Below are 27503 nucleotides of genomic sequence, written 5' to 3'. Positions count from 1 at the left end.
AGTTCATGTTTTGAAGGAAAGCAGGCAAGTTCACTTGAGCAGGGATCTCTACAGGCAATTGTTAGTCTCCCGTGCAAAGCTCCGTAGGCTGTGAAATCCGTATGAGTGTAGGTGACGGGGAGGGCAGACAGGGATTTTATAGCTGAGACTGAACAGACACTTCAGGGTCTCCGCAATATTTCTGTGCAAAATGCAAAGCGCAGTCAGTCTTTACTGATTTAGTCGACGCTTTACAGCTGAAAACAAAGAAATTTAAAAAAACCCTCACTGTTTAGCATTAATTGTTAAGCATTAGCTGTTATACTTCCACAATGTGGGGAGGGACCATTTATGAAGGCTTGGAGTGATAGGACAAGGGAGAGTGGGTATAAACTGGAGAGGGGCAGATTTACACTAGACAAAAGGAGGAATTTCTTAACAGTGAGGGTGAGCAGGCCCTGGCCCAGGTTGCCCAGGGAAGCTGTGGCTGCCCCATCCCTGGAGGTGTTCAAGGCCAGGCTGGATGGGGCTTTGAGCACCCTGATTCAGTGGGAGGTGTTCCTGCCCATGGCAGGGGTGGAACTGGATGGGCTTTGAGGTCCCTTCCAACTCAAACTATTCTATAATGCTATAATTTTGTAATTTTTATATTAATAACTTTTTTTCCTAACAGTGAATATTTCTTAGCTTAGGAGGCTTTTCTTTGGTGTCCTAAAATGACGTCATTGTAACTCTTGATGGTTTCTTGTCAAAAATAGCAGCGCCAGTTTCCATCTTCCTTCAATAGAATGATTTCTAAGGCTGTACAGTCACTGGGCAGATCAAAACTCTGCTGACTTGGAGAGTCAAAGTGTGTGACAAGAGCAAGACTTGCTATGCGTGGGCACTGTGGGTTAAAGTTCACCATTAATAACTGAAGAATAGTATCAAACTTAATTTTTGAAGTGCTTGTTTATTGCAGAAACAAAGAACAGTAGCAAAAGCCACAGACTGCAAAAATGAGTGCTGGGTATTGCCAGGCATATGTGTTTGCTTAAACATTAATAAAAATCTAGCCTGCTTTCTGAATGGCGCTTGCAGGACATGCAGGAGTGATGTACAATTCACATGAAGGAACAAGTGAGGTGTGTGAAATACTTTTCCATACCTTGACGGGTAAAAATGTTTATTCCTTCCTGGGGAAAGCCAGGCAATTTCAATGGACAAATTGGCAAAAGTTTGACTTCAAACCAGAAAGGTTGACAAAAGTAGGGCCAAGTCATAGTAGACACAATCTTAGGATATTAATAGCATGGAGGAAGAGTAACTCAGCAGAAAACAGGATCAAAGAAATTATTTCCTTTTTGTTTTCATGCACGTTGTGAAATCTAAACTTTGCCAGATGTCCTATTAGAAAATACTGTAAGCTTAGGCATCGGTAACGAAGTCAGGACTTCATTGAATTTTGCATTAATGTGTCACTACACAGGTTGTATCTTTTCAAAGTGCATTTATGATTTTCAGAAGAACTAAAATATTAAGTCATGTTCTTTCCCTACAAATATTTTGTCTACCTTTTTTATCAAAGAGCGGCTGGGAGAGTGTTCATCTTTCCATTCAGTTTCAAACAGTACATACCCATTTTGTTTTTAATAAGTCACTTCTGTGTCCTTTAAGAGAAAATTATGTTGGTCGGTTTGGGTTTTCTTTTTCCTCCTTGGAAAAGTATATTTGGGAAAGAGTTAAATATCTCCATTAAATTCTGTGCCACTCCCAAAGACTTGTCACAGGTTCTTGGAAAAAACTGTGACAGAGGGCCTTTTCTCAGAAAAGGGGGTGTGACAGAGACATAAATAAACTTGTAACAACTGAGCGTGTGCCCTATTTGGAATTAAAATATAGTGTCGCCCTGATAATATATTCTTTGAATGTATGTATTGTGATTTTTACTTCTTGAGTGGTTAGGGCAGTTTTGTTTCTTAGCATCAGATGGTAGGAAGGGAAATGACATGAGTGAAAACAGTGCGACTTGTCCAGTGTATAGACTGAAATCCAGGATTACTTAGGGTTTTCTAGGGATACTGTTCACCCACAAACCTATGATTTTAACCCATTTTCTTTGGTTTAGAACTCAAGATAGTACAGTTCTGCTCTAGGGCTTCTCGGTATAATCTGTTTCACAGTAACTCTGGCTGTGGGCTTCGTTTGGGTTGGGTTTTTTTCCTCTGTTCAGTAGTTGCTATAGTTTTAAGTTGCAGTTTGCAAGAAGTCTTTCTGAGGTCTATCAGACTGAAAATTCCTAAGAAAATTCCTATAATTTATGTTGAAAGTAAGAAATACAACATCATGAAAGGAGGTAAATTGGTGCCAACTTAATGCTGAGCTTTTATCGTTGATACTTTAGTATTCTTTTTCTCAGACTGCTATTATTTAGACATAGGCAGGCTTCAAAATTAATATTTTATATCTAGCTTCTGTGATACTTTTCAGTGCTAAATTTCCTTCAGTGATTTACCACCCATTTCTTTTCTGGAATAAAATCCAAAGTACAACTGACTCCAAATATCAAGAGTATACTGACTCCAAAAAACCTAGAATAGGAAAGTTCCTCTTGATGGTTTTGTTCTGTGGTCTGATAGAAGATTCATAAGTGGAACTGTTCAAGGTAACTTAAATTTAGAGCACAATTCATTGTTAATTTAGTGGTGTCCATTAAATACTTGTCACAGTGTTGCACTACGTTGTGATGCCAGTTAGCAGAAGCAAGCTTACCCTGTTTGTGACCTGATGCTACTTTCCTTGTGGAGGCAACCTGCAACCACCTCAATGGCAGAGTTTTAAAGCTATCCGGAAAAATTAATATTTAGAAAGACTGAGTACATAAGATATAAAGAACATTGATCTAAATACGTGATAAATATCCTACACTATAGAGAATAATTATCGGATCACATGTGAAAACATGTCAACATAGTTTAGTTGGGAATATTTTGGAGGGTCAAAAGTACAGTAGGCAGATGACAAGAGATTGCTCTACTGCTGAAAAGTGGCCGAGCAGGTTATATGCTGCTAAGTTCATACAGTTGAGAAGGTTAATTTTTTTTCTTTGCTAATTTAGAAGATGAAAGAGATATATTTGTGCAACAGACGATAGGTGCACAAAAGTTCATGTGTCTTTATTGCTAAATTGCTTTAGTTGCATGCTCTTACTGTAGGCTGGTACAAACCCTGATGTTTGTTAAATATAATCAAAGAGGGGAACTCATTTTTCTTTTGCCTGGTGTTTCTCTTCTTGGACTAATGGCAGCAATTATGACGGAGTAAAGAGTAAGGCCCTCCAGCTCTGCGTTGGGTGACATCGCACATTGCAGTGGTGTGTGTATCACTGGCAATACCCTTCCAAGTTTGGAAAAGTCTGATAGAAGAGTTTCAGCAGCTAATGAAAATACACCTCAATAACAGTGTGTAAATAACCATATTCCACACAAAGTCTGAACATAGTTGAGGGAGGGGATTCTGCCCCTCTATTCCTCTCTTATGAGATCTCATCTGGAGTATTGTGTCCAGTTCTGGAATCCTCAACATAAGAAGGAGATGGAGCTGTTGGAACATTTCCAGAGGAGGCTACAAGGATGATCTGAGGGCTGGAGCACCTCCCATCTGAGGACAGGCTGAGAGAGTTGGGGTTGTTCAGCCTGGAGAAGAGAAGGCTCTGAGGAGACCTTATAGTGACCTTCCTGTACCTGAAGGGGCTACAGGAAAGCTGGGGAGGGACTATTCATAAAGGCTTGTAGTGATAGGATGAGGGGCAATGGGTATAAACTGGAGAGGGAAAGATTTAGACTAGACAGAAGGAGGAATTTCTTCACAATGAGAGTGATGAGACCCTGGCCCAGGTTACCCAGAGCAGTGGTGGCTGCCCCATCCCTGGAGGTGTCCAAGGCCAGGCTGGATGGGTCTTGGGCAGCCTGATCCAGTGGGAGGTGTCCCTGCCCATGGCAGGGGTTGCGACTCGGTGGGTTTTGAGGGCCCTTCCAACCCAAACTACTCTATTGGTGTGTTTGACATTACAGAGTTTAGTGGCTGCGCTCATGCGTGTACAGAGAATATTATCTTGTACTTGCATATGCCAGAAATTATACGTAATTATATATAGGAAAAAAAATATATAGGCAAGTCTGTTCTCTGTCATGGTGAGCTATTTTCTGTATTTAATGCACAAATAGTACTAAGCATGTTCATATTAATGAATGAATTTGGGTGCTTTTTAGCATTTAGTGATTGTCCAACAGATTAAAATATTTAAAGTGTTACTAAATAAAAAAAAATACCACTCAGTCAAATTATGTGAGCCCTACATACAGTCTCACCATCTTAAAATACATTTTACATTTTTAGTATTTTAGTAGGTGACAGCTTTGTGATGAAAACTGCTCATCCTGATATCAGAGAAGCATTTTTATGGGTAATTTGCAATGTATTCAAGTGCCAGGAAAAACTTTAAAAGTGGGCTTTAATTCAAGGAATGAGTTTAAACTCATGTTGCGTTTCTTCCTCCTCCTCCTCTTCCTGTGGGAGTATTCAGTATTCTGCCATGGCAGGGAACTGCATTTAGGATATTAATGAGTATATTTTACCCTATTACAGTTGTATGCCTTATTAGCTCATCTCTTGGAAACAATACTTAAGTTGCCTTACTTGTGAACATTAAAAAGCACTGACGTGACAGAGTCTGAGGAAACGAAAGAATCCCAGGCTTCTTACTATGTATCCTTAAAAAGACCTCAATAAATTCTTCACTACAACTAAGTGGATTGAAAAAGCTTTATGTGATTATTTAAGTATTAATATGATAAAAATTCTTCAGTGTTAGTATAAAATTTAGTGCACTTAAGGTGCCTTAGGAGAAAAAAAATAACTGGATATTGTGCACATAATATACAACATTTAATATTCAAGTTCTTAAAATTTCAGAAAGAAATATGATCTTTGTATTCACATTTGAATACCATAAAGCAGTGCATCTATTCTAACACTTATTGCTAAATTGGTACTTTAGTTGATAATTATCAACTAAGCACCTTTTTTAAAGAATGGAGTCCATGATTAGTGTATTAAAATATGTTAAAAGACATAGTGATGATGACCAATGAAACCAAATAACCAATGGACATCTGATTGTCTTGTAAGCAGCTGCCATGCTTACACATCTCTTCTTGTGTATTTTGCCATACCACGTGCTTCAATCTTGGATTATCCCACAAAGGCTTACGAAGCCACAGAGGAATTGTCAAATTTCCATGTCATGAATCACGTGTGAGCACAATATACATTTACCAGAAAGCGTTTCTACTATCCAAGAATATTTTGGGGCAGTGCTGTTTCCTGTTTAAATATACAGGAGGTGTCCAGCTAAACATTGCAAGGAGTGTTTCATCGGGGCTGGGGGCTTATCTTATTAACTTTGGGCTAAGGGTTGTCACTGTGGCTAGTGAGAAACAGTAATTTTACATAGAAAAACATAGCATCCTTGAGAACCTAGTTTCTTACAACTCTGGATTACAACGTACATATGTACATTGATTTATTTGTGTGTATGTTATGTAATTTAGTAATATACCCTAACTAAAGAAATCCTTCAGTAGCTAGGTACCAAGTTTTAAAAAGTGCTTAACTTCAAGTGGGTTTTAAAATACCATTAGCAATAATATAAGATTCAAAATAAAGCCTGTACATGAGGTTTTTCCATAACTGTGGCTTGAACACTGAGTTTCTGTTGAAGCTGTAAAATTTTCCATTGACTTCAAAAGAAGTTTGGTGGCATCTGAAAGCACAATCACAGGTTATGCAAAAGTCTGTATGTGAAACTTTTGACTATGGCATTTTCCTTTGAAATACTTTTAGCAGCATGTACTGAACTTATAAGTCTGACTGAAAACTTAGAAAATGGTTTTTTAACTCTTTGGTAATTTGTTTTTGTTGCTGCTAACAAGAAGAGCTTATATCCATTATACGATAGGACAATATATTTTTTAATTAATTGAAAGTTCTCTAATCTTATTGTACATCTTTGGAATATATGGAAAGATTCCTGGAATGCTCTGTTAGTCACATTATTTAGCACAGCAAGAATCCAGTTTCAAAGAATCTGGAAGCAGATTGTTCTCTTATAATGAGTTAGTGGCAAAAAAAAAAATCATGTAGGTTAAGTTGCACAAAAATGAAGTTTTTGAATTCTGTGAATTTCCTGTACTTAGTAAAATTTTCAGCAGACCTGTGGCACCTTGGAGGTGTTGAAGGCCAGGTTGGATGAAGGCATTGAGTGCACCCTTAGCAAGTTTGTGGATGACACTAAGCTGGGTGGAAGTGTTAATCTGCTGGAGGGTAGGGAGGCTCTGCAAAGGGATCTGAACAGGCTGGACTGCTGGGCTGAGACCAATGGGATGAGGTTTAACAAGGCCAAGTGCCGGGTCTTGCACTTGGGGGACAACAACCCTATGCAGTGCTACAGACTAGGAGAAGTCTGGCTGGAAAGCTGCCTGGAGGAGAAGGACCTGGGGGTGTTGGTTGACAGCGACTGAACATGAGCCAGCAGTGCTTGTGTCAGAAACAGCGTGACCAGCAGGTCCAGGGAGGTTATTCTCCCTCTGTACTTGGCACTGGTGAGACCACTCCTCAAATCCTGTGTTCAGTTCTGGGCCCCTCACCACGAGAAGGATGTTGAGGCTCTGGAGCGAGTCCAGAGAAGAGCAACGAAGCTGGTGAAGGGGCTGGAGAACAGGCCTTATGAGGAACGGCTGAGAGAGCTGGGGGTGTTTAGCCTGGAGAAGAGGAGGCTGAGGGGAGACCTCATTGCTCTCTACAACTACCTGAAAGGAGGTTGTGGAGAGGAGGGAGCTGGGCTCTTCTCCCAAGTGACAGGGGACAGGACAAGAGGGAATGGCATCAAGCTCCACCAGGGGAGGTTTAGGCTGGACTTTAGGAAAAAATTTTTCCCAGAAAGGGTCACTGGGCACTGGCAGAGGCTGCCCAGGGAGGGATTTGAGTCACCTTCCCTGGAGGGGTTTAAGGCATGGGTGGACGAGATGCTAAGGGGCATGGTTTAGTGTTTGATAGGAATGGTTGGACTGAATGATCTGGTGGGTCTCTTCCAACCTGGTTATTCTATGATTCTATTATTCTATGATTCTATGGATGGGCCTTTGATCACCCTGATCCAGTGGGAGGTGTCCCTGCCCATGGCAGGAGGGTTGGAACTGGACGATCTTCAAGGTCCCTTCCAACCCAAACTATTCTATGATTCTATGAATACAAAGTCTGCCCAGTATTAAAGAAATGTCAGTTATAAACAGTCCCTTGAGCCTTGGAGCCAAGCACGGTTCCGAGAATGGTCCCGTTCTTGTGAATTGAATTGTGCTCGGACTTTGTAGTCGATAAAGCTTTGCTATATGATGCAGTAAGTTTTTGTATGTTTGAAAATGAGTGATTTCCTTCAGCCTTGCGAGACCATGTCCATGACCAGAGAGGTCCCACTCCTTAGGCTGGCACACGACCCTGTTAGGCTTTGCCAACAAGGGCAAAGATTTCTCCTAAGAAGCCAGCCTTTTCAGATTGCAAAACCGAATGTGATTCATTGCCTGCCTGTCAGGATCCTTTTTTAAATCACGGTGATACATAGAGAGTAACGCCTACATTTTATGTCCTGAGATAGTTTTACAATATTGCCAGTGCAAGTTAGAGGCGTGATGTTTGCTTCTGGTTTCCTCAACTCTCTCAAACCCCAAATGATCCAGATTTGAGTTTTACAGTTGAAACAGGCGTATTGTAAATACTGATAATTGATCTTTGCCCATTAGAATTCTGCAGATGTTTATTCTGATCTTTAAACTAGCAAGCAGATTATATCTTATTTTTCAGATTTTCATGCTTCTGGGATTTTTTTTTTTTGTAAGTTGAGTGAAATAATAATTTTTGAGATGATTTGAAATAATCTATTTTGAAGAGTGGGAGTTACTTTTAAGACTTTTTAAACAAAAAGCATTGGAAGATAAGTCTTTCATCAAGATTAATTTCAGTTTCAGTACACGGTGCTTCACAAAGCATGGATTGCAGCATCCTGTAACAAAAAAAACCTTTGAATCTGAGTTGACAGGTTAGAAATTACCTCTGCAGCACGGGAGCAGAACACTTTCATTTCTATCGTGGTCAGTCTTTGACCAGCAAGAGCCCAACACTGTGTCAATCCAGAATCTTATAGTAATGTTCTTCACAATTTTTAAGTGTTGTTCTCCTTTTTCAAATATATAAATCAGTTTTTGTCATACAACTTTCCTGTGTTATTCCATACTCTCATTTTCTATTCAAGCTGTTATTTGAGCACAGCATTGCAATCAGTTTCTTCATATCCTGAAATACCTTAAAGTATCAGCAATGTATGTCCAGTAGCAGAATGCAACAAGCCCTATGTTAAATAATTAAAACAGGATGGTAGACTTTCTAGCATGTCTGGGTAGCCTGTGGCATTTTTGAGCTTGTTTCTCATTTGCATTTGTATTTACAATGCCTTATGTTGCTGCAAGGATATATAAAGCTGCTATTTCAAATAAGAAACTCAGGCCGTTTTCCCTTTTGTGTGAATTCCATAGGCATAGAATATAAAGTATATTTTAAATTAAACAGGTCTATTATTCCCTGAATGAGCACTTTTTTTTCCTGTTTCTATTAGCAGCTACCTCCTAAACATTGTAGTAAATTTTATGGACTGTAGATTTAGTCATCACAGCTTGTAGTTATAATTCAGTTATAGGAACAAAATACATTTCCTACTGATTTATGAGTTGCTTGCTTTGGGCCTTTTTGAGCATTTGAACTTAGACTGATTCTCAAGTTTCTTCTGATGTTCTGCTGTGCAGCCTTGCTGAAATCATGGATGGGCTGACTCCCCCTGTACTTTTTAATTTGGGTTTTTTGAGGATCTCTTTGTCACTGTTCTCTGCAGCCCTCGCACGGTGCATCACGTGGATTTCTCAGCCTGGTTCTTAAGCTATCCAGTCCTCTGAACTCCTTTATGGGCTGCGTTGTGGAGATGTGACAGAAACTTGCATCTGGTGGCAGCATTTCGAGGTGCTCCTAGGAGTATAGAATCAGAGAATAACCAGGTTGGAAGAGACACCTTTAAAGTTCCACTGAGCCCCAGCTTATTGCTAGTCTTTTTGCTATAAGGATTTTGGTCCTGTGCTGGTTCTGCAGGTTGCAGTGAACTTTCATAAGCTCACACCTCTCCCACTCCGTGATTAACCCCTGAGGTGTGCTTGTTGCCTGCACCCTGCCACAGTGATACCTGTCTCCTCCACCTCTTAAAGATGTGACAAAACCATTTTGTCTAGAACCACTTGCCTTATTCTTATATAGAGTGTTTGTTCCCGTTCCTTCTGTGTCTGTGTTGCATCTTTTTGATATTATCGGATATCTTCCCTAATAAATATGTTCATTTTGGGGCCGTGTTTAGATGGCTTGAGGGTTGGATCTGAGGAACAGAGAAGAAAACGTAATCCATTGATCTCATGCTTGGAGTCAGTGCTGGCGTTAGAAGCAGTGCACCAAGTCATCTATGAGCTTACTTCTTCACCAAGTCACTTGTTATCACAAAGCTGATTTTGACACTCAACATTTGCTACAGGATACTAGATCTTTTCTCTGGTTTTACAGGTAAATTAAAAGGAGTAGGGGGCAGCGGGAGATCTTTAGAGCTTTCTAACTGAAACAAAGTTTTATTCTTTTGTCCATCAGTGAGCTCAGTTTTCATTCCTGTAGATATTTTTGATAAATTCAGACTTGGAAAGAAAAACAGCATGTCTAGTGAGTCAGTGTACGAGCAGGAGTGTGCTTGGGTCCAAGGTGCATGCAGAAGTACTTTTGTTCCTGCTATGACACACAGTTCCAGGGTAGGAATGCTAAAAGGCAGCACCGAGTTTCCAAAATTCATCTGATTTTACAACACACAAATTTGCCAATACTTATTCTGTCATTCACCTAAATAAGCCTGGGTCCTTTTCCCACATTCAAAGTGGTTTCTAATATGTAATTTCCTTGGAAAAAGACTCCTACCAGTATCTTGCTGTTCAGTGCACACATTATCACATAAGTGAAACAATTTCTGCCCTGCATTATACCAAGGTTTTGAATATGTGCATGGATAAAAAGAAAAAAAAATCCTTTTCATCTCTGCTTCTTGATGATGCAAACATAAGAATACACAATTCTGTGATGGGTTTTTTAAAGCAAATCATTATAGCTTTCTGCTGTTGCTTTTGTTTTTCTTGCTGAAGTTAATGAGTTTGGCAAAAAAATTCCTCTGTAATTTTTGTCCAAAGCTGAATGGTGGGTATCAGCCAGCACAGCTCTTTCTATGTAGTGTTTCGCTTGTTTGTTGAAGAGCATCCCCAACTGTGTCAGCAGAGCTCTTGGAAACAGTGGGCTTTTAGTTATGTTGTGCTCCCTCTGCTGACTCTGCAGCAGCAGAACACAGACTAATACGGCTCCTACATTACGGAGTGGCTTTAACATTTAACCTGCACACCATAAAATAGCTTTTTAATGTGCTAAATGGACCACGTCCACGAACTTTGCGCCCTTGTTTCCAGTGTAGAAGAAATTCACATACTTTCGTTTAGCCAAAAACCAAATCATTAGCTTTATTTTATGCAAATATTGTCTATTACGCAAAGTCTGTCATAATGATATTATGAATGAAAAATATATCGTTTTGTGATTAAAGAAGGTATCTCCTAAAGGCTTAAACTAAGTGTAAAGCTTCATTGTACTTGGACAGAATCAGGAATATTAAAAAATTGGAAAGTAATACCAGCCCTGCTGAAGAAGATTGTCATTTTAATGGTAAGACAAGGACTTAGTTGGGCAGGGAAAGTTTATATCCTTTCACTGGACAAGTGGAGAACTGAGACCAAAGTCTAAACAGTAGCATCATTTTTTTTTCCTCTGATAGAAACTAGATGTGGTAAGCTGATACAATTTTCTCTGAATAACCAGAAGAGCAATGACTAGGACAAAGTGATGCCATTTTCCCAAGTCTTACAAGAACTGATGACCATCTGCACCTTCCAGAGGCGTCAGTTCATCACATGCTGAACACAATGCATCATCAGACCCTCTGTCTCACATTTAGGACCTGAAAACAGCACTGATGAAAAAGCTGGCTTGAACTACTTATGCATTGCCACACGATTTCTGTGTCACAGGCAAAGACAGAACCGGGTTATTGAAAGGGGGATGGAATTGTTTTATCACAAGACTGTCCTTCTCTTCTTTTCGTCCTTTCACAGCATTCTCTTCTGAAAGATCAATGAAGGTCTTTACTTCCGTGGATGTGGTGCTGTAATTTAGGGTAGATGTATTTTTGCAAGGCACATGTAAAACATTTTACTGTTCCTCTTAAGTAGATAAATAAACTAAATCTCTGGGGATATCAAACTGACTCTTCCTTATCTCTTAAGTTTTTATTAAAAGTTAGGAATGGTTGTGTGATCTTAACCAACTTATAGATGACATTATTGTAGAGATGGCCTGAGCCTGCTTTAATTAAATTAATTGACAGAAGTCTCACTAAATTCTGCAGCACTTGCATATGAGTTTACTTGACAACTCTGACACGCTTATACGAGATGAAATTCAAACTATCCCATGAAATGTTTTACTATAAAAAAACCAAAACAACAGTATTTACATCATGTGCATATTTATCTATATTTATACCTGTTGACGTGGTATAGTTGTACCATTGCCTTGATTTTAGTAGTATTCCAAAGACGAGGGGCTTTAACTGAGGTTTGGGGTTTTTTTTTCCTTCTGATTTTCTGTAACTCATATGAGGTTAGGATGTTCTGGTTGCTTCATTAAATACCTGTAGGGTCGTATTTTGGTAGTTTTGTCTGGAAAGAGCATGTCCAGAATGTCGTGCAACAGGCCTTTCAGGTTAACTGGGCACAGGTAGTGTTTATGGTAAAGAGCAGCTTGTGATCCAAGATGTTTTTCATACCAGGGTAATCTCTTATATTAGGAAAACATAAAATATAACATTAAAAAAATGCACTGAATAACTTTCTTAGGGAATGGAAGCCAGTTCAGTTGTTACTGAATGGAGTAACTTAATGATCTCATCGTTCTCACAATCAACACCAGATTAGCTAACTGTAGCTGTCACTGGCTGACAGTTCACGCAGACATGTGTCAGACGAGTTCATGTGCCTTCCTTTACTCTTTGTAGATAATACTTAGCAGCTGACTACATGAGATTCAATGCAAGTAAAGGGAGTTATAACAACTGCTTTCATATCTCAGTGTTTCGTGTTGTCTCAACAGCATTGTCTTTTTTTCACTTCTGGTCTTTTAGATGATTAACTGTTAAAGCATATTCTTTTGCTGGCTGAGAATGATTTTTGCATGTGAAAAATCTCTTTAGTCAATGTTACGTATGGTTATATTACCTGTCTCTCACAGGAGCCTGTGTGAGTTTCGTGAAAGAGCCCTGGACTAGTCTGTTGGTTGGACTAATGCTTTGGATGTTTTGGTGTTCTAGATTTTTAAAGCCGTAAGACTGCAATTAGATAGTTGTTTTTTTTATTAACAGGAGGAAATGTTGGCATTCATCTTCTACGGGGAGGAAAAAAGACAAAATTCCCAGCAGAAATCAAGTAATGTCATATGCAAACTAGAAATATTTGTAAATTAGCTACTAAACACAGGGACAGTTTTCACACTTTAGTTTTCAAAAAGGCCTGAATAAAACTAGCACATAAAAAGTTCTTTTCATTCACCTATTTATAATATAAATTAGACGGAACACTAAAATTAATCCGTGTCCAACGTAACAGCAAATTTTATTAAATTGAACAGGATAGCTGTTATGTGACTAAGACTTAGCAGTCTCGTGGAGATTTGAACTTCACAACTGCAATTAAATACTTTGAGATTTATATCCAAAACCTGAGCAAATCTGAAAATTCTCATCATTTGGAAATATTTATGAATTCTGTTGATCTAGGACCATTGATACCTACTTGTGGTGATATTTAAAGAAATGCTATAGTATGCATCTTGTTATCCAGAAATAGAGAAAGAAGCACAAACCACCTTAGATGGGCATTAGATATACACAGAATACTACTACTTCTACTACACTGACATCTTAGATTCCTTTAGCAACTTTGTACTTACCGGCTTCTTTATGATTCTCAAGGAAAACTTAATGGGATGAACTGATCTTTGTTGGTCTTCATGGCATATGGAAGAAATCGCAGGGGGTTTGGGACTGGATGATCTTTAAGATCCATCCCAACCCAAATTATTGTATGATCTTTGAGAAACAGCTATTAATTGGTGTGTCTGTACACAAGGTCACATCGCTGCTCTTTTTAAATTAAAAAAAAACCAAACGCAACAAAACCAAATCGGAAATATGCGCATAACAAAAGTTATTTTATTGCTTTTGTTGTACTGAAATGCAGTAAGAAAATACTCTTTGCACAGACATTGTAGTAAGTAGTATAAATACAGTCTCTACAGCTGGGAAGGCATGGAATTTGTTCTATTTTATACAGCATTGAGGAAAGCCAAGATGATGTAGAAGCCCCGGGTTCTCTGTTTCTCCTCCTGTAGAACCCCTGTGTTGGGTGCTGCTATTGGAGAGCATCGCATCCCTCGGAACAGATGCATGTCCCTGAATTGTGGGGCCTGAGAGGCAAAATGTTTCTCGACTGTGGTTATATTAAATGATCTGTGTTCATGAGCGCTTCTCTAGTTCATGTTAGGCTGGGAATGGAAATAAAAATCTACAGAAATGTATAAAGCTAAGTCCTTGATGATGTAGGTGTACGACTTAGCCAAAGGTAACTGTTTTTGATGGAAGGAAAGCAGTTAAAAATGTACATGCAAACTGATTTTTGTGTTGAGTAAATCCTTTCTACTTAAGGCATTTTTACCATGCCAGAACCTTGTCTTAACTGAAAACTGCAAATACGCTTGTGCCTGTGTGTACGTGTGTGGTACCACAGCTAGGCACCTTTGTGGACATCTTAGACAAAAGTATATTGACAACATAATGATTTTTTTAAAACTAAAAGTAGACATTTTTGTAGTGGAACAATTGAGCAAAGACTTTTTTGTTGCCTGGAGATTGGAAGAACCGATATTTCTGGTCATGGGATGTTCACCTCGGGAAGGGGTGGAGTTCATAGGCTTTTGCTTGAGGAATGGTAAACGGCTGCTGGGTCCAGATTTATTACCTTAGAGCAGAAATATGAGTAGCATAAAATGGAATTGCTTTGTGACCCCTAGTAGCTGATAGGTGCACCCACAATTCCCTGCTTTTCTCTTCAGTATAATCTTTGTGATTTTATTTCCTTTATTCCCCATGTACAGAACATGCAATGTGAACAGACACACAGAAGAAAACCAAACCCATTTATAAGGAAAAACAGCAGGCATGAAACACAGACCCTCATTTTACGTCATTTTGAGAATAATATTGCTTTTATCTACCTATCTACCTATCTATCTATTTGTTTTGCTTCTCTAAAACTTAACAAAAATCTAAACCATTGTAGTTCTAGGCTAGAAATACTTTTACAATGAAACTGCTCTGGCATTATGGGTAGACTTTGCTGAAACAAGTTAGCTGTGTTGCCTGTGAAACCAGAAGATTCCTACTAAGGAATTCCTATACCCTCTAGCTTTCGGAGCTTGTGACCAGTAAGCCAGACCTCTGGACTTACAGACTGTCTTTCTAAGCTGTAGTATATCATTACATAGGGAATTTTATGCACATGCTGCATTCTAATGATTCAGGAGTTTCAAAGGATTAATCTTGTTATATATAATCAAATTCTCGAAGGTGTTGCAGTCCTTCCCTATGTCAGAAAGTAGAATACAGACCGGCTTTAGCTGGCTGTTTAGGTCACAAGTGGTTCACAAACTGAAGTCTTTTAAGTTGAAAATACAAAGTGATAATGCCTCAAAATTGTGAGATTATTTTATGGAGTTTTCATGGATGATGCAGGAAAACAGTTTAACATCTGCTCTGTGTGGAATATAAGAACTGCGATCAGGGGCAAGTGATTATCTCTCTATTTAGTGAGCGAGTTAAGCTTGTGCTTGCCTTTAAGCATGTGCTCCAGCCCCTTCAGCTGCTGCTCTGCTGCAGGGGAAGTGTTGGAGCGAGGGCAGCTGTCAGTATGGGCCCTCTTGCCTGGGGATGACGCAGTTGCTTGCAGTTGTTTTTGAGCCTCATGTCTGCGTCTGCACATACAGAGTTGACTCCGTGGGATGAACTTGAGCTGTGAGCGGGGCTGTGCCTGTGGGCATCCTTCTTCAGCCCTGAGGCAGCCCTCCAGATACAAAATGGAGATAATTCTCGACGTCACTTGCTTAAGGGACTATAACCCAATGTTTAAATTTAGACGCCTGTTGATTTTATATTATGAAAGACGTGTCTGGTTAATTATAAAAATGGACTCTTAAGAAAGAGTCTATCCCATTTTATTGCTTTATTTGCAATTCTGTTTATGAGAGAGTTCCCAGTGTTGACAGCCAGCAATTTGCCCTTCATGCTTACAGAAAAAATGACTATTTGGAAGACGCTATGTAACACCAAGGTACTCTGACAACTTTCATTGGATCATTTTTACTTGCAGAGGGTAGAAGTTCCGTTCTTTTCCTGTGGGTATCTCTTACTTTCATTAAGGATAACGTGAGACTGTGTGCCATCCAATGGCAGAAGCCTTTGGAAAAGTAGATGGCTGGCTGACCATTAGGGCAACCTTGCCAGCAGTTCACCCTTTAACACTGTTTGCTTTACTGAATCCGGCATCTAGTAAGGGGGGAAGAGTATGAAGGAGCTACAGGTTCCCCTTTTCTTCTACAAGGAGCAACGTGTGTTGTGCAGCACAGGATACGGCAGCATCTCTTTTGTTCCCACTGCAGTGAGAATTTCTTATCTGAAATGTAGAAATAAGTATAATAATAAAAATAATTTGTTGTCAGTGTACAAGGCAGAAGAACCAAAGGGTTGTGCTGAGTCCTAAAGGTGGAAGAATGACGTTGACTTTCCTGCAGCAAGATTAAGAAAACTGTAACCATTCCTAGCTGTTATGACCTTAGCTCTTCAGCAGAGTTAATGGGGAGGACAGTCACTCTTTGACTTACCTGTAGACCTCTCAAAACAAAGGATGATAACAAAATTACAGGGCATGCTGTTCTATTATATCCATTTTGCAACAACAGTTTTTGCAGTGTGACAGAGAAGTTTTGATTCAAAGTAGATCAAGACAAAGTTCCTTTTATCTAGAGGTTAAAGGCTGCTCACTTGATTGGGTCTGAAGTCCAAATTAAACAGCCAAAGTGACCAAGTTATTTTAGTTCCATAACATCTATTCTGTTTTTAGATTAGAGCGTTCTTTTTATAAATCATGGAAAATTAAATACAGACTCTAGTTATAAACAGTAAGTGCTTTACACTTGCTGTTACTTAAACTTTTTTTGTAGTTGAAATATGTCCAAATTAAGGATTTGGGTTCAGTGAACTGTCAGAGGACTCAAGAAAAACATTTTATGTCTCAATATGCTGTAGATTTTTGCAAATTGAGGCTTTTTATTTATTTGCTGCTTTCAAAATCTACATATATAGATATGTAATTTGGAAAGTCATAAATTAAATTTCCTTGAGCCTTCAGTTTAAGAATCTGGGATAAAGATTTTGACATACTTGAATGACTGAAGGTTTCAGGTATAAGACTAGGGGCAATGGGTATAAACTGGAGAGGGGCAGATTTAGACTAGACATAAGGAGGAATTTCTTGACGATGAGAGTGGTGAGGTCCTGGCCCACGGAATCTGTGGCTGCCCCATCCCTGGAGGGGTTCAAGGCCAGGCTGGATGGGCCTTGGGCAGCCTGATCCCGTGGGAGGTGTCCCTGCCCATGGCAGGGGGTGGAACTGGCTGGGCCTTAAGGTCCCTTCCAACCCATGGCATTAGCCATGCAATGTTCCTCTATGGCCTACTGCAATTATATGGTGCTAAACTCAAGTCATCTGATAGATAGGGTTTAAACATTCCCCTAACACCCACACCTGGTTGTGAGTTTGCACCTCAGCCCTTTGGATGTGAGAGACTTGGACCTCAGCTTGGACCCAAACTCATCACAGATATAATGAGCTTCTTATAAAAGCCTGTTTCTTTTTTTTTCAGGGATTACAATGGTTGACACAGAAATGCCGTTTTGGCCCATTAACTTTGGAATTAGTCCAGTGGATCTGTCTGCGATGGAAGACCATACACATTCCTTCGACATAAAGCCATTTACCACTGTTGATTTTTCAAGCATCTCTTCACCACACTATGAAGATATTCCTCTTGCAAGAACTGATCAGACCACCATTGATTATAAATATGATATCAAGTTCCAGGATTGCCAAAGTATGCTTTTTATTTTGTTACTATTTCCTTCATGTTCGCATTTGCTTCATTCTATGGAAAGTGTACTTTTAGCAAAAGGATTTAGAAGCATTCAGATGCCTAAATAAATGCCAGTATCCTGTGACATCAGAGATGCCTGCAGAATATTCTTGCAGTGCAGCTGGAAAATGTTCAATACATACAGCAGCCCTTCATAGCAGCAGGAGACTTGGTCAGTGGCTGCCCCATCCCTGGAGGGGTTCAAGGCCAGGTTGGATGGGGCTTGGAGCCCCTGATCCAGTGGGAGGTGTCCCTGCCCATGGCAGGGGTGGAACTGGATGGACTTTGAGGTCCCTTCCAACCCAAACCATTCTATGACTCTATGATTTAAACACTTTTTATTAGAAACGTGCAACCCACCGTTTGATCCTGAAGCCTTCACTCTCTTATTCATGAATCCTGTGTGTAAATTGCCTTCAAAGGTCTATGCACACAATGCGGAATAAATATCCTGGATGCTAAAAAGTGCTCTAGCATATATAGTGTACTGATTATTATTATGTGTAGCTTTTAGATTCTAAAAGGCCTAAGAAACTGATGGAGTAGAAATATTGGCTACATCTGAGTCACAATGCTGGAATAACTTTATCAGTGTTCTTAACGCAGGCATAACTTTGGAGCTTCAGGGGCTGGCATTGTTTACATACTATGAAAAAACACAGCTCTTTCACCAGCTTCAGTAAAAAAAATTACACTGAATGCCCATTTTAAAAAAGGAAGTGACCTGTTCTTAAATCAGTTGTTACTGCATTCCTGCTCAAAGTGGGAATGTTGCTGCTGTCCCTGGAACTTTGCTAAAGATCTGCTTAGGTCTGACATCAGTTTTGTCTGCAGTAATCTGGACAAGAATTCTTTCAGGGAATTCTTGCTAGGAAAACTGCTGTGTTTAATTTTGGTTACGCAGCAAAGCAGATGCTGTGTGCCTCTGGGTTAGCAATGAAATAAATTTAAAGACATTTTCCCAGCTAATGATTTTTTGTTGTTTAATTAGAGATATCCATAACATTTCAATAACAACCTATAGAGTGCAGTAGACCTTAGGCAGAATAAATCGATTTCATCTATACTTAGATCATTTTCAACTTTTGTTGTTTCTTTCTAGTTTACATAGGAAAGAAAACTTTCTAGTTTGTATAGTGCAGCCAGTGTGGAAAAGAAAAACATTCACTTTATTATAGTACTATGTGTGTTACTTCACTCCTGGGGTGTGACCTAATGTAATGTGTCAAACGTCACATCTTTCTTCTATAAGCAGGAATGATTGATTTAAAGATGCCATATTTACCTGTTTGAGCTTGTTCAATATTACAGATTGCTCTCGTGAATAGAAACTTTCAGAAAAGAAAATGAATCTCTAAACTACATCCAAAGTTGAACAGTGTTCCCCAGGAGAGAGATAAGTTCCTTTAAATATCTAGTATTATATTATCCAATATATATATTATACAAAATATACTAATCTATATATAGGTCTATTAGATACTTAAATATTTTTTTAGACTAGATAAGAAATGCCAGTCTACCTCTCTGCAGTACTTCTGAACACCTTAAAGTAATATGACCAGATTAAATACTGAGGAAAGCAAGGCCTTTCAGGTATGAAGTCTCCATATGTAAATTTTTAATAACCCTATCTTCAAGTCATTCCACACTCCAGAGCTGGAAACTGAATCTATAATACACTTTCTCCATCAGAATCTGCCTCTTCAAGATTTTTCAGCCAATATACTGTCAGGGAAGGCAGCTTATATCCCTTTGTATCTTTGTTTACTCTTCATTGCATATTTTGAGGCAGACCTATGAATCTGGCTATCTGTGCTGCTGTTGCTTGTGGTTATCCCTTGCTGCTTCTTCTATATATTTAATTATATTTTGGATTTATCGTTTTAATCTTCTCTATACACAGGTGCGATCAAAATGGAGCCTCCTTCCCCACCCTACTTCTCAGAAAAGGTTCAGTTGTACAATAAACCTCATGAGGAGTCTTCCAACTCCCTCATGGCTATTGAATGCCGTGTGTGTGGGGACAAGGCTTCAGGATTTCATTACGGTGTGCACGCGTGTGAGGGCTGCAAGGTAAGTTATCAGGAATATATCCTGCCTGAAGTAACATTTAATGCTGTTTTCATCTGAGTAATCAGAGATCTGTGCTTTTTAAAACAAGCTTTATTTTCCACATATACTACGTATACATTGTGACTGAATAAATGGGAGGGTTTAAAACTGTAATTTTTTTTTTTGTTATGTTACTGATCTATTTGAATGAAATTTTTGTGCACTACTTCTGCTTTTCTCAATTATGCTATTACGTTTCACTCCTGCTGCCTCGGAGGTCACTTGTAGAGTCTGAGTTCCTGCAATGCAGCAGAAGCAGGCTCATTCCTGACTCCAAAGCTCAATACTCTGAGAAACTTATAATTCAGACTCTGTTGTTCTGATTGATTAGAGTTTATTTGCCCAATTTGCAGATTTGTAGATGAGTACAGAAGAGTCTAATGGTATTAAAGAATGTGGCTTTCTGCTTTAAAACTCCACCAGCTTTGTTATGTCAATGATATTTAGTGTTTATAACACAAAGGACAAATGAGTGGTATGAAAATTGGCTATCCTCAAGAATGAGAAAGGAAATACCAGAGAAAGAAACTAATAATAATTCATTAAAGGAAAAATTTACAAAGTTTTACGTGAAATTCCTATCTTATCTCTTTTCAATATCTTGAGGAAAATAACTAACAGTAAAAATCCAATGCAGAGCTTGAGAGAAATTTGTAGCACAGAATTAGGACACACATAAAGCAATAAATATGCTGTTCATTATTTAAACTACAGAGAATTATATAAAAACAACATGGCATTATGCTTTTATTGTTATTATTTGCTGTGGGGAAAAATTAACTGTTACAAAGAACAAATTATGATAAATTTGGATAACCTTTGTTAATTGATTATAAGTGATTGGAGAAACCGTCTTTAAACCATAAAAAGACAGAATTGTGAATTTCCGTAATGATTTATCTCTTGTAAGACTTCTGTGCAATAAAGACTTTTGTGCAATAATTGCCATGAATTTGGCACCAAGTTTGGCTTTTTCATGTGCCAATGTACTTCGCAAACTTGTAATAGCCATACAATGAGATAAAGTAGAAAATAAAACAACCTAGAAAATTGAACCCAGAAATAAATATTGTAAAATTAGTTCAACGCCATATAAAATATAAAAATAAGTAGAATAGGTGAAAGAATATAAATTCTCACGTACTCTGGCTTGAAAAGGAAAATAAATATTTTAAATAGAATTAAAAAAACTTATTTACGCAAGCAGATAACCCGTAACCTTTTTTATTTACTTAAGCTCAAACTACTGTTGGCAGAATTGTTGGTTTGCTGTGATTTATAGAAAGTCTTCTACGTTGGTAGTGAACTTCAAATTTTGAAAATTTTACGTTCTCTTCAGAACAAATTGTCCCAGTGGAATGGATGAATTTCGCTTCCTTTGCCACAGTGTTCCTGGTGCTCAGCATGTCTGTAGAGCTCCTGCCTCACCTCCTTGCTGCCCTCGAACCTGCACTGATTCCCATAAGCTCCCCCACCTGAGAGTTTCACCCTTCTGTCAATCTGGGCTGGAAGTGGCTGCGAAATTCAGAGCAGGAGCACAGCGTTAAGCAGAGAGCATGGTTACATGAGCTTTGCTTCCTTAGGAAACCTGTCTAAATCAAAGTTAGCTTCAGTGTGGATACAGAAAGGTGCTTTGTATGTGCAGAGAAGTGAGACAATGACACCGGCAGTTTCTTGCATCTTTTGATGTGCTTTTATGTTTACTCCAGGGCTTTTTTCGAAGAACAATCAGATTAAAGCTCATTTATGACAGGTGTGATCTTAATTGCCGCATCCATAAGAAAAGCAGAAATAAATGTCAATACTGCAGATTTCAGAAATGCCTCGCCGTTGGAATGTCACATAATGGTAAGTGTGCACAGTGTATTGTACAATAATAATAATAATGAAAGATTAATATGATCACTGAATGTGCTGCTTTAACATCTAGAATCTTATATTTCTTTACACCAGGCAGTTTAGAAATACTTGTCAGAGAGATTGCCTCCAAGTTTAGCAGCGTGTGTATGACTGGGAATTACTTTCAATATAAAAATTGAATGGACAGAGATCTGAACTTAACAATGAAATACGGAATATAACACAGAGTTTGTTTCACTCTCATTCTTGCCCAGTATACTGTTGATTGTTCTTCCTGAACATGTTCCTAGTGTAATCGTTGTTTCTCAGTTCACTGTCTTATTTTCTGTCAAGGCTCTTTTGCACACTGTAGCTCAATAACTCTTTTCTGTTAGTGGAAAACTTAAATTACAAGAATTGGACTGAGGAAGTTTGTGAATACTAGCAACCTGAATTTGACACACAGAACACTTACTGAGGAGTATTAGCATCCCTAAGTCATAAGCAGCACTTTGTCACACTCAAACACGGCATATTTCAAATGAGTGGGCCAGATATACGTTGTAGTCTTAGTGTTCGCAATTGATGTGGTCCTGTGATCGCCTTCTTTACAGTAGGTAATCAGATAGTGTTAAGCATATCGTGATACTGCTCTCTTGCATAGAATTTAGAAGAAAGTCCCTCTCAGCTGTACAAGTAACGTATCGATTCATGTGGAAATACTTACAAATGTTTGGATAGAGAGACATAATGAAGATTCTTTGTGGCCTCGCTTTGGCAAAGTTGAGTAAAAACAGGAATTAAATGTCATAACATAGAGACTTATGTAATTCTAAGGGTAAAGAATTGCAAACATGACTGGGAAAATTATTTCTCTGTGGTTTTTTTAGAACTTTCATTATTTTCAATATAAAAAAATGAGTGTACTGTCCCCAAGAGGAAAGCTTAACTCTGGTTTGCAAAGTTAATACATGCACCGAGTGTAAAGTGGTATGGGAAATGTTTTGCTAATAGAAAATATGGTTTTCAAGTTTCTGGGATGAAACAGTAACACTTAAAAATAAATCTAATTTTGAAATGCTACTGTGGGTATTTTTATAGTATTTCAGGAGGCTTTATTATTATTATTTTCAAGGTGCATGCCAAATTCTCTCATAACCTAGCAACGTGGCTTCCAATTATGTCAATGGGAACCATGTGCATTCTATCAAGAAGGGGAAGGCCAAGACCGTTCTCTTTGGCTTAGTGATGTGAAGGGTCCAAGAAATATTTTTAAATGTAACATTTCACCTGCCATTTCTTGATTTCTTGCCCGTCAGCTGCTGCCAAGGCAGGAGCTGTGGCACCAGCAGGGGCCATGGTTATGGGAGTCAGGGGAGGGGAGGCAGAGAGAGGAGGCAGAAAGGACAGAGCCAGCTGTCCCAGGGCTTGGAGGGATGCTTTAATTTGCTCTTGCCATGAGTTCAGCTAACAGGGAGTTAGAATTATAGAATCATTAAGGAAAAGACCTCCAAAATCATCTAGTCCAACTGTCAGCCCAACACCACCGTGCCTACTAGACCACGTCCTGGAGTAGCCACTAATGTTTATATGCAAGTATCGCCTATTTTCTCCCAGCTCTGGTTATATTACGTTGCATGAAACAACCCCCTTATTCCTCCATCATTTCTAAACAAGCAAATTTATGAAAAAGAACTAAATTCCACCTTTGAAGACAACAGGTCTATATAAAGAAGCGTGCAGAAATGCAACTCCGGATGTTGATAGTGACATTGAGACACATTTTTGTTGCGTCTACAGATTAAAATTCATCCTTTTGAGTAGGGAAATTATCTGAATTTTAAATGCTTGTAATCAGAATGTGGATTATTTGTGCCTGAGGGTTCCAGTCTGTGACTGTCCTTGCACAGATACAGGATTGCAAAATGAGCAGGGCCCTTGCAAAAATGGGGAATGCAAGGAGACACTTAGCAGCTACAGCCACATTTTTTCATGTATAAACGCTACATACCACTTGGCTGAAGGTTAAAAAAGACAGTAGTGTTCTCATGCTTTGAATATTGTTTTCTTTTCCTTCTCTAGCCACAATGCTGCTCTGTGTTTAACCCTGAATTGCTCAGATTGTATTCTGAAGTACCACTAAGCAGAAGCTTTATTTTTTTTTTAGAAATATTATTTTTTTTCTTCTTACATATTGTTTATATAAAACCAGCTACTGTAATGGGAAAAAGAGCACGCATGGCCATATGTTGTTGTTACTGGTCCTGGGGGCAGTGAATTGCTCAATCTGGGCACATGCCTCCAGTAAGCTCAGACAGGTATCCACCCCAGCTCTGTGTTGTGTTTTCCTCTGTAAGAAACTGTTCATAATCTGTTTGGGGACTCATTTACGTTTAAAAAAAGTCCATAATCCAGACAGTCGGAAGAGTGCTATACAGAATAGCACACAGTACTTCTGCAAGCCAAAAAATGCGGCATGAGGATAAGCATTCTAGTTTTTCCATGGAAAGGCAAAGAATATAATGTATCATGTAGTGTCTTCCAAAACCAGTAGTGCCTATAGTATCACTAACAGTTGGAGAATACTGTAAATGCAAGTAAATAAATAACTGCCAAGGGAAAGAGAGCATGATCAGATGTTCCAGCTGCAGGCACATGCCCAAACTTGCACGATCTTCCATTACTGTGAAGGAAATTGCCATCTGAACCCTTCTGCTGTTGCAGCACGAGCAGTGAGCTATGTTTCCAGATCTCTTACACCAGCTCGCTGGCTCGTTCCTGCCCTTCCCACCCCTCTAGATCCTGCCTGGGCCCATGTCCAGGCTCCTAGGGGAGAAGGAAGCTGGGTCTGCTGTGAGGGTAGAGAGAAGGTAGAGTAGCAAGGAGGATAAGTGGTCCAGGGAAACAGAAGATGAGGCCACAGGAGGGAGGTGGATAAAGGAGATTGTGCCACCCATCCTTTAAATTTTCCTCAACCACTGAATGCTGTTAGCTCTGAACTCTTTCTCCACCCTAACCTCTGTAAGCATCATCATTCCTTCCTGCTTCACCCAAAATCCCGCTTTCCAAATTCCTTCTGTAAATCTCCTGGGGCCTGACCTCTTCCTGACTTTTGTCTGAGCCCCCTGAAAACAGCAACGACTTCTGCAAAAGAAACCTTCTAGGCTAGTATTAAATTAATTTGTCCCCCAAATTTTGCCTGCAGTGATAATGAACATTGAACAGAACCTGCTGAACTAATATAATATTTTTTAAAAAATTGAAACCTATCACTTTGTCTAGCAAATTATAAGGTAGGAATGTTTGATTCACAGTCTCTTTGTTGTTAATTAGTTGTTATGTTTAAAATATATATTTGGGTCTTGCTCACCTTATTTTTAGAAACTATTCTCATAATTCATTAATTACATCAAAAATCTTCCAAGGTACGGGTTTTCATGAAATAGGGACAGTGTCTAAAAGTGGATCACGAAAGATACACTGCTTTCGTAAAAGCACACATTTAGAAAGAAGCAAGCACATGCAGAAATGATAGATTGCTAATAAATCTGCAATCCATACAAAATTAAAGATGCATAACAAACTTTACCCAAAGCACAGTTTTCACACACTAAACACGAGAAAATATCAGGAGATTCCTGATTTCATTATTGACAAGCTATTTTATGTAAGTCTGATATTATGATGGTAGGCGACAAGATACACCCTACGGGTTCATATGGTGCAGAAACCAGTTAGATCTCATTGCCATGCTTAGCGAGGTCGGTTCATGCAGCGGGAAGACAACCTGGTCCTGTCTGCTGACCACAAGCTCTGCTGATGCAGTGGCCATTTTGCTGAGCTGATACGCCTGTGACTCAATAGCTGGCAGCGCCGCTCAAGTGGGTTGTTAAACTTGCACTGGCTGTTTGAGAGATAACCCCCGCTATACCGCTTTGATTAGCTAATCAGCTAGCGCGTTCTTTGATAACAACGGGTAGTTTGGACTCATTTGACATTGATGTAATAGCTTTCTGCACTACGAGCAAGCTTTGTTTGTTATACCTAGCTCTATATTGAATGCAGCATGAATGCATTCATGAATAGAAGTTAATGCTATTAACCTAGTTTACCAGATTACAGCGTATGTGCTGATTTGCTATCAAAGTCATTTTGGCGTTATAACAGACTTCCTCTATAGTTCCCTGTCACCTTTGGCACTAGTAGTTCTTTATTTTGTTGTTTGTGGGTTTTCTCCTCTCTCATTTTCACAGAAGGAATATAAAAATAATCCTTTTTTAAAAATAAAAAAATGAGGAATCCCATCATTAGCATCGTGAGGACCCATGCTAAATAGTCCTTAAAAATATAGAGCAGATTTCTGTGCAGCTTTAATCACACATCAATTGATGTAGTCTTCCTCCACCTCCAAAACAGATTATACATCAGGGTGTTTGCCTTCATAAAATTTAGCAACGTGAAGACAAGCTCTGACTGAACATTAACATTCACAGGGGGATTTGACTGGATGTATAAAAATTGCACAAATTCTCAAACACCTGGAAACAAAAAATTAGACATGATTCTGACAAGGAAGAGTATTGAAACAGATAGCAAAGTGAAAAATGGTGTTTGGAGTTTATGGCACTTTTCATTCAGAGACCTCAAAAAGAGTAAGAGTATGATGTACTTTAATACAATCTGTAAATTAATGGCAGTCATTTGATATTGGAAGCACTAGGGCTTGTAACATGTGGCTACTTTGCTAAGGTAACCTGGTACCCTTTCCTGTGGATAGATAAGCTCACCAGAACCACGATTCAAGAACACCCTTAGGCAATCTTATTTTCCTTTAAAAAAATAAACACAGCGCAAGTTGTCATTTGTTATAAACTCTGCACTGTTGCGAGAACAGCCGTAGTCAAGACCACACCCAATGTGAGTTTAGATCTTGCTCAGTTTATTACGAACCCGCCACCAACTTTTATACACCACGTTACAATCTACGCGTAAAGTGCTTATTGGTCTGTGTCCACTACTCACACACTGATTGGTCAGCAGTTACTACGTGCTACGTGCCTATTGGTAGTGATTGCCAAGCATGCTCTGTTCTTGTTCCGCCTTGCGTTCAGCTGTACTACTTACTACATTACCCACCTTGCCTTGCTACAAGCCAGCTTCCTCTAAATGTCAAGGTTATTCTGAGATTGAGGCACTGCCAAAATATCAGACCTTAAAGAGCCAGTGTCCAGATGCCCTTTCCTTCTTAACCAATCCTCTACACTGCACCAGTGCTATTGTAAACCTGTAACAGAGAACTATCAACAATGTTGTTTAGCAATACCAAACTGCTAGCAAAAATACCATGATTTACTTTCCAAGAGACTCTTGGACAGGAGAGTAGAGGTGGTGCACAGGAATTGGAGTATGGAATATGGGAGGTGTTTAGAAAACATAGGATATGTACAATGTTGTCATTTTATACTCAAAATTAAAAGAAAGCCTGTTTTATCCTGGCAGTATCTATGCAACAGCACATAGATATGGTTGTGTGGAAAACTGCCATAAGTTTTAAGAAAGAAAATATCCCCCTCAGTTCTGGCAGACTTGAAAACAGCAGGCGCTAGCACATTCCCCAGCGTCAGGATTTCTAGCAAGATGTTTGTAACCAGCCTGGTTCCTATTCTTTAAAAGAATACAATGGTACAGCTTAGTCAGTTATTCTGTGATGACAAAACAGCCTCCGTATAGAACACCCTGATCTTTTCACTAAGATCTCTACATAAAACAGTTCAGTTTCAGTGATCAGTGTCATAGCAGATCTATACTCTCTGGTATGTCATTAAGAACATGCCAGTGGATACTTCATTAAAAAGGGAAGGGGGAGAGAAGGGGGAAAAAAAAAAGGTGGAAAAAAGAAAATAAATTCCTATTGTTTTTAATGCTTTGGGGAAGTGCATAAACTATTTTAGAGGTAAGCTAGTGTTAAAACATAGGAAGGGGAAGCAATACACTGTCCCCTTTTTAACCCCTTGCTTGCAAAAATAACCTTGATGAAAGGGAGTCTCGCGCCAGTGAGATTCAAG

At 39.0% G+C, this 27503-nt stretch overlaps 1 protein-coding gene across 2 annotated transcripts in view; it reads left to right on the top strand.

The window, feature by feature from the left end:
- PPARG (peroxisome proliferator activated receptor gamma) overlaps window positions 1–27503 on the top strand; it is a 60646-nt gene that overhangs the window by 19064 nt on the left and 14079 nt on the right. The window contains exons 1-4 of one of the 2 annotated variants that reach the window (XM_069865736.1): window positions 12608–12668; window positions 17218–17445; window positions 19391–19560; window positions 21309–21447. In XM_069865736.1, coding sequence (XP_069721837.1) covers window positions 12611–12668; window positions 17218–17445; window positions 19391–19560; window positions 21309–21447 — 595 coding nt within the window. In that variant the 5' untranslated portion in view covers window positions 12608–12610. Of the gene's footprint in view, window positions 1–12607; window positions 12669–17217; window positions 17446–19390; window positions 19561–21308; window positions 21448–27503 lie in introns of those variants that run through there. The other variant, XM_069865737.1, reaches the window with a different exon arrangement.

Source organism: Phaenicophaeus curvirostris, chromosome 11 (genome assembly GCF_032191515.1).
Source record: "Phaenicophaeus curvirostris isolate KB17595 chromosome 11, BPBGC_Pcur_1.0, whole genome shotgun sequence".
Classification (NCBI taxonomy): Eukaryota; Metazoa; Chordata; class Aves; order Cuculiformes; family Cuculidae; genus Phaenicophaeus; species Phaenicophaeus curvirostris.
Note: the sequence above shows the minus strand (reverse complement) of the source record. Positions and strands in the feature narration are given on the sequence as shown.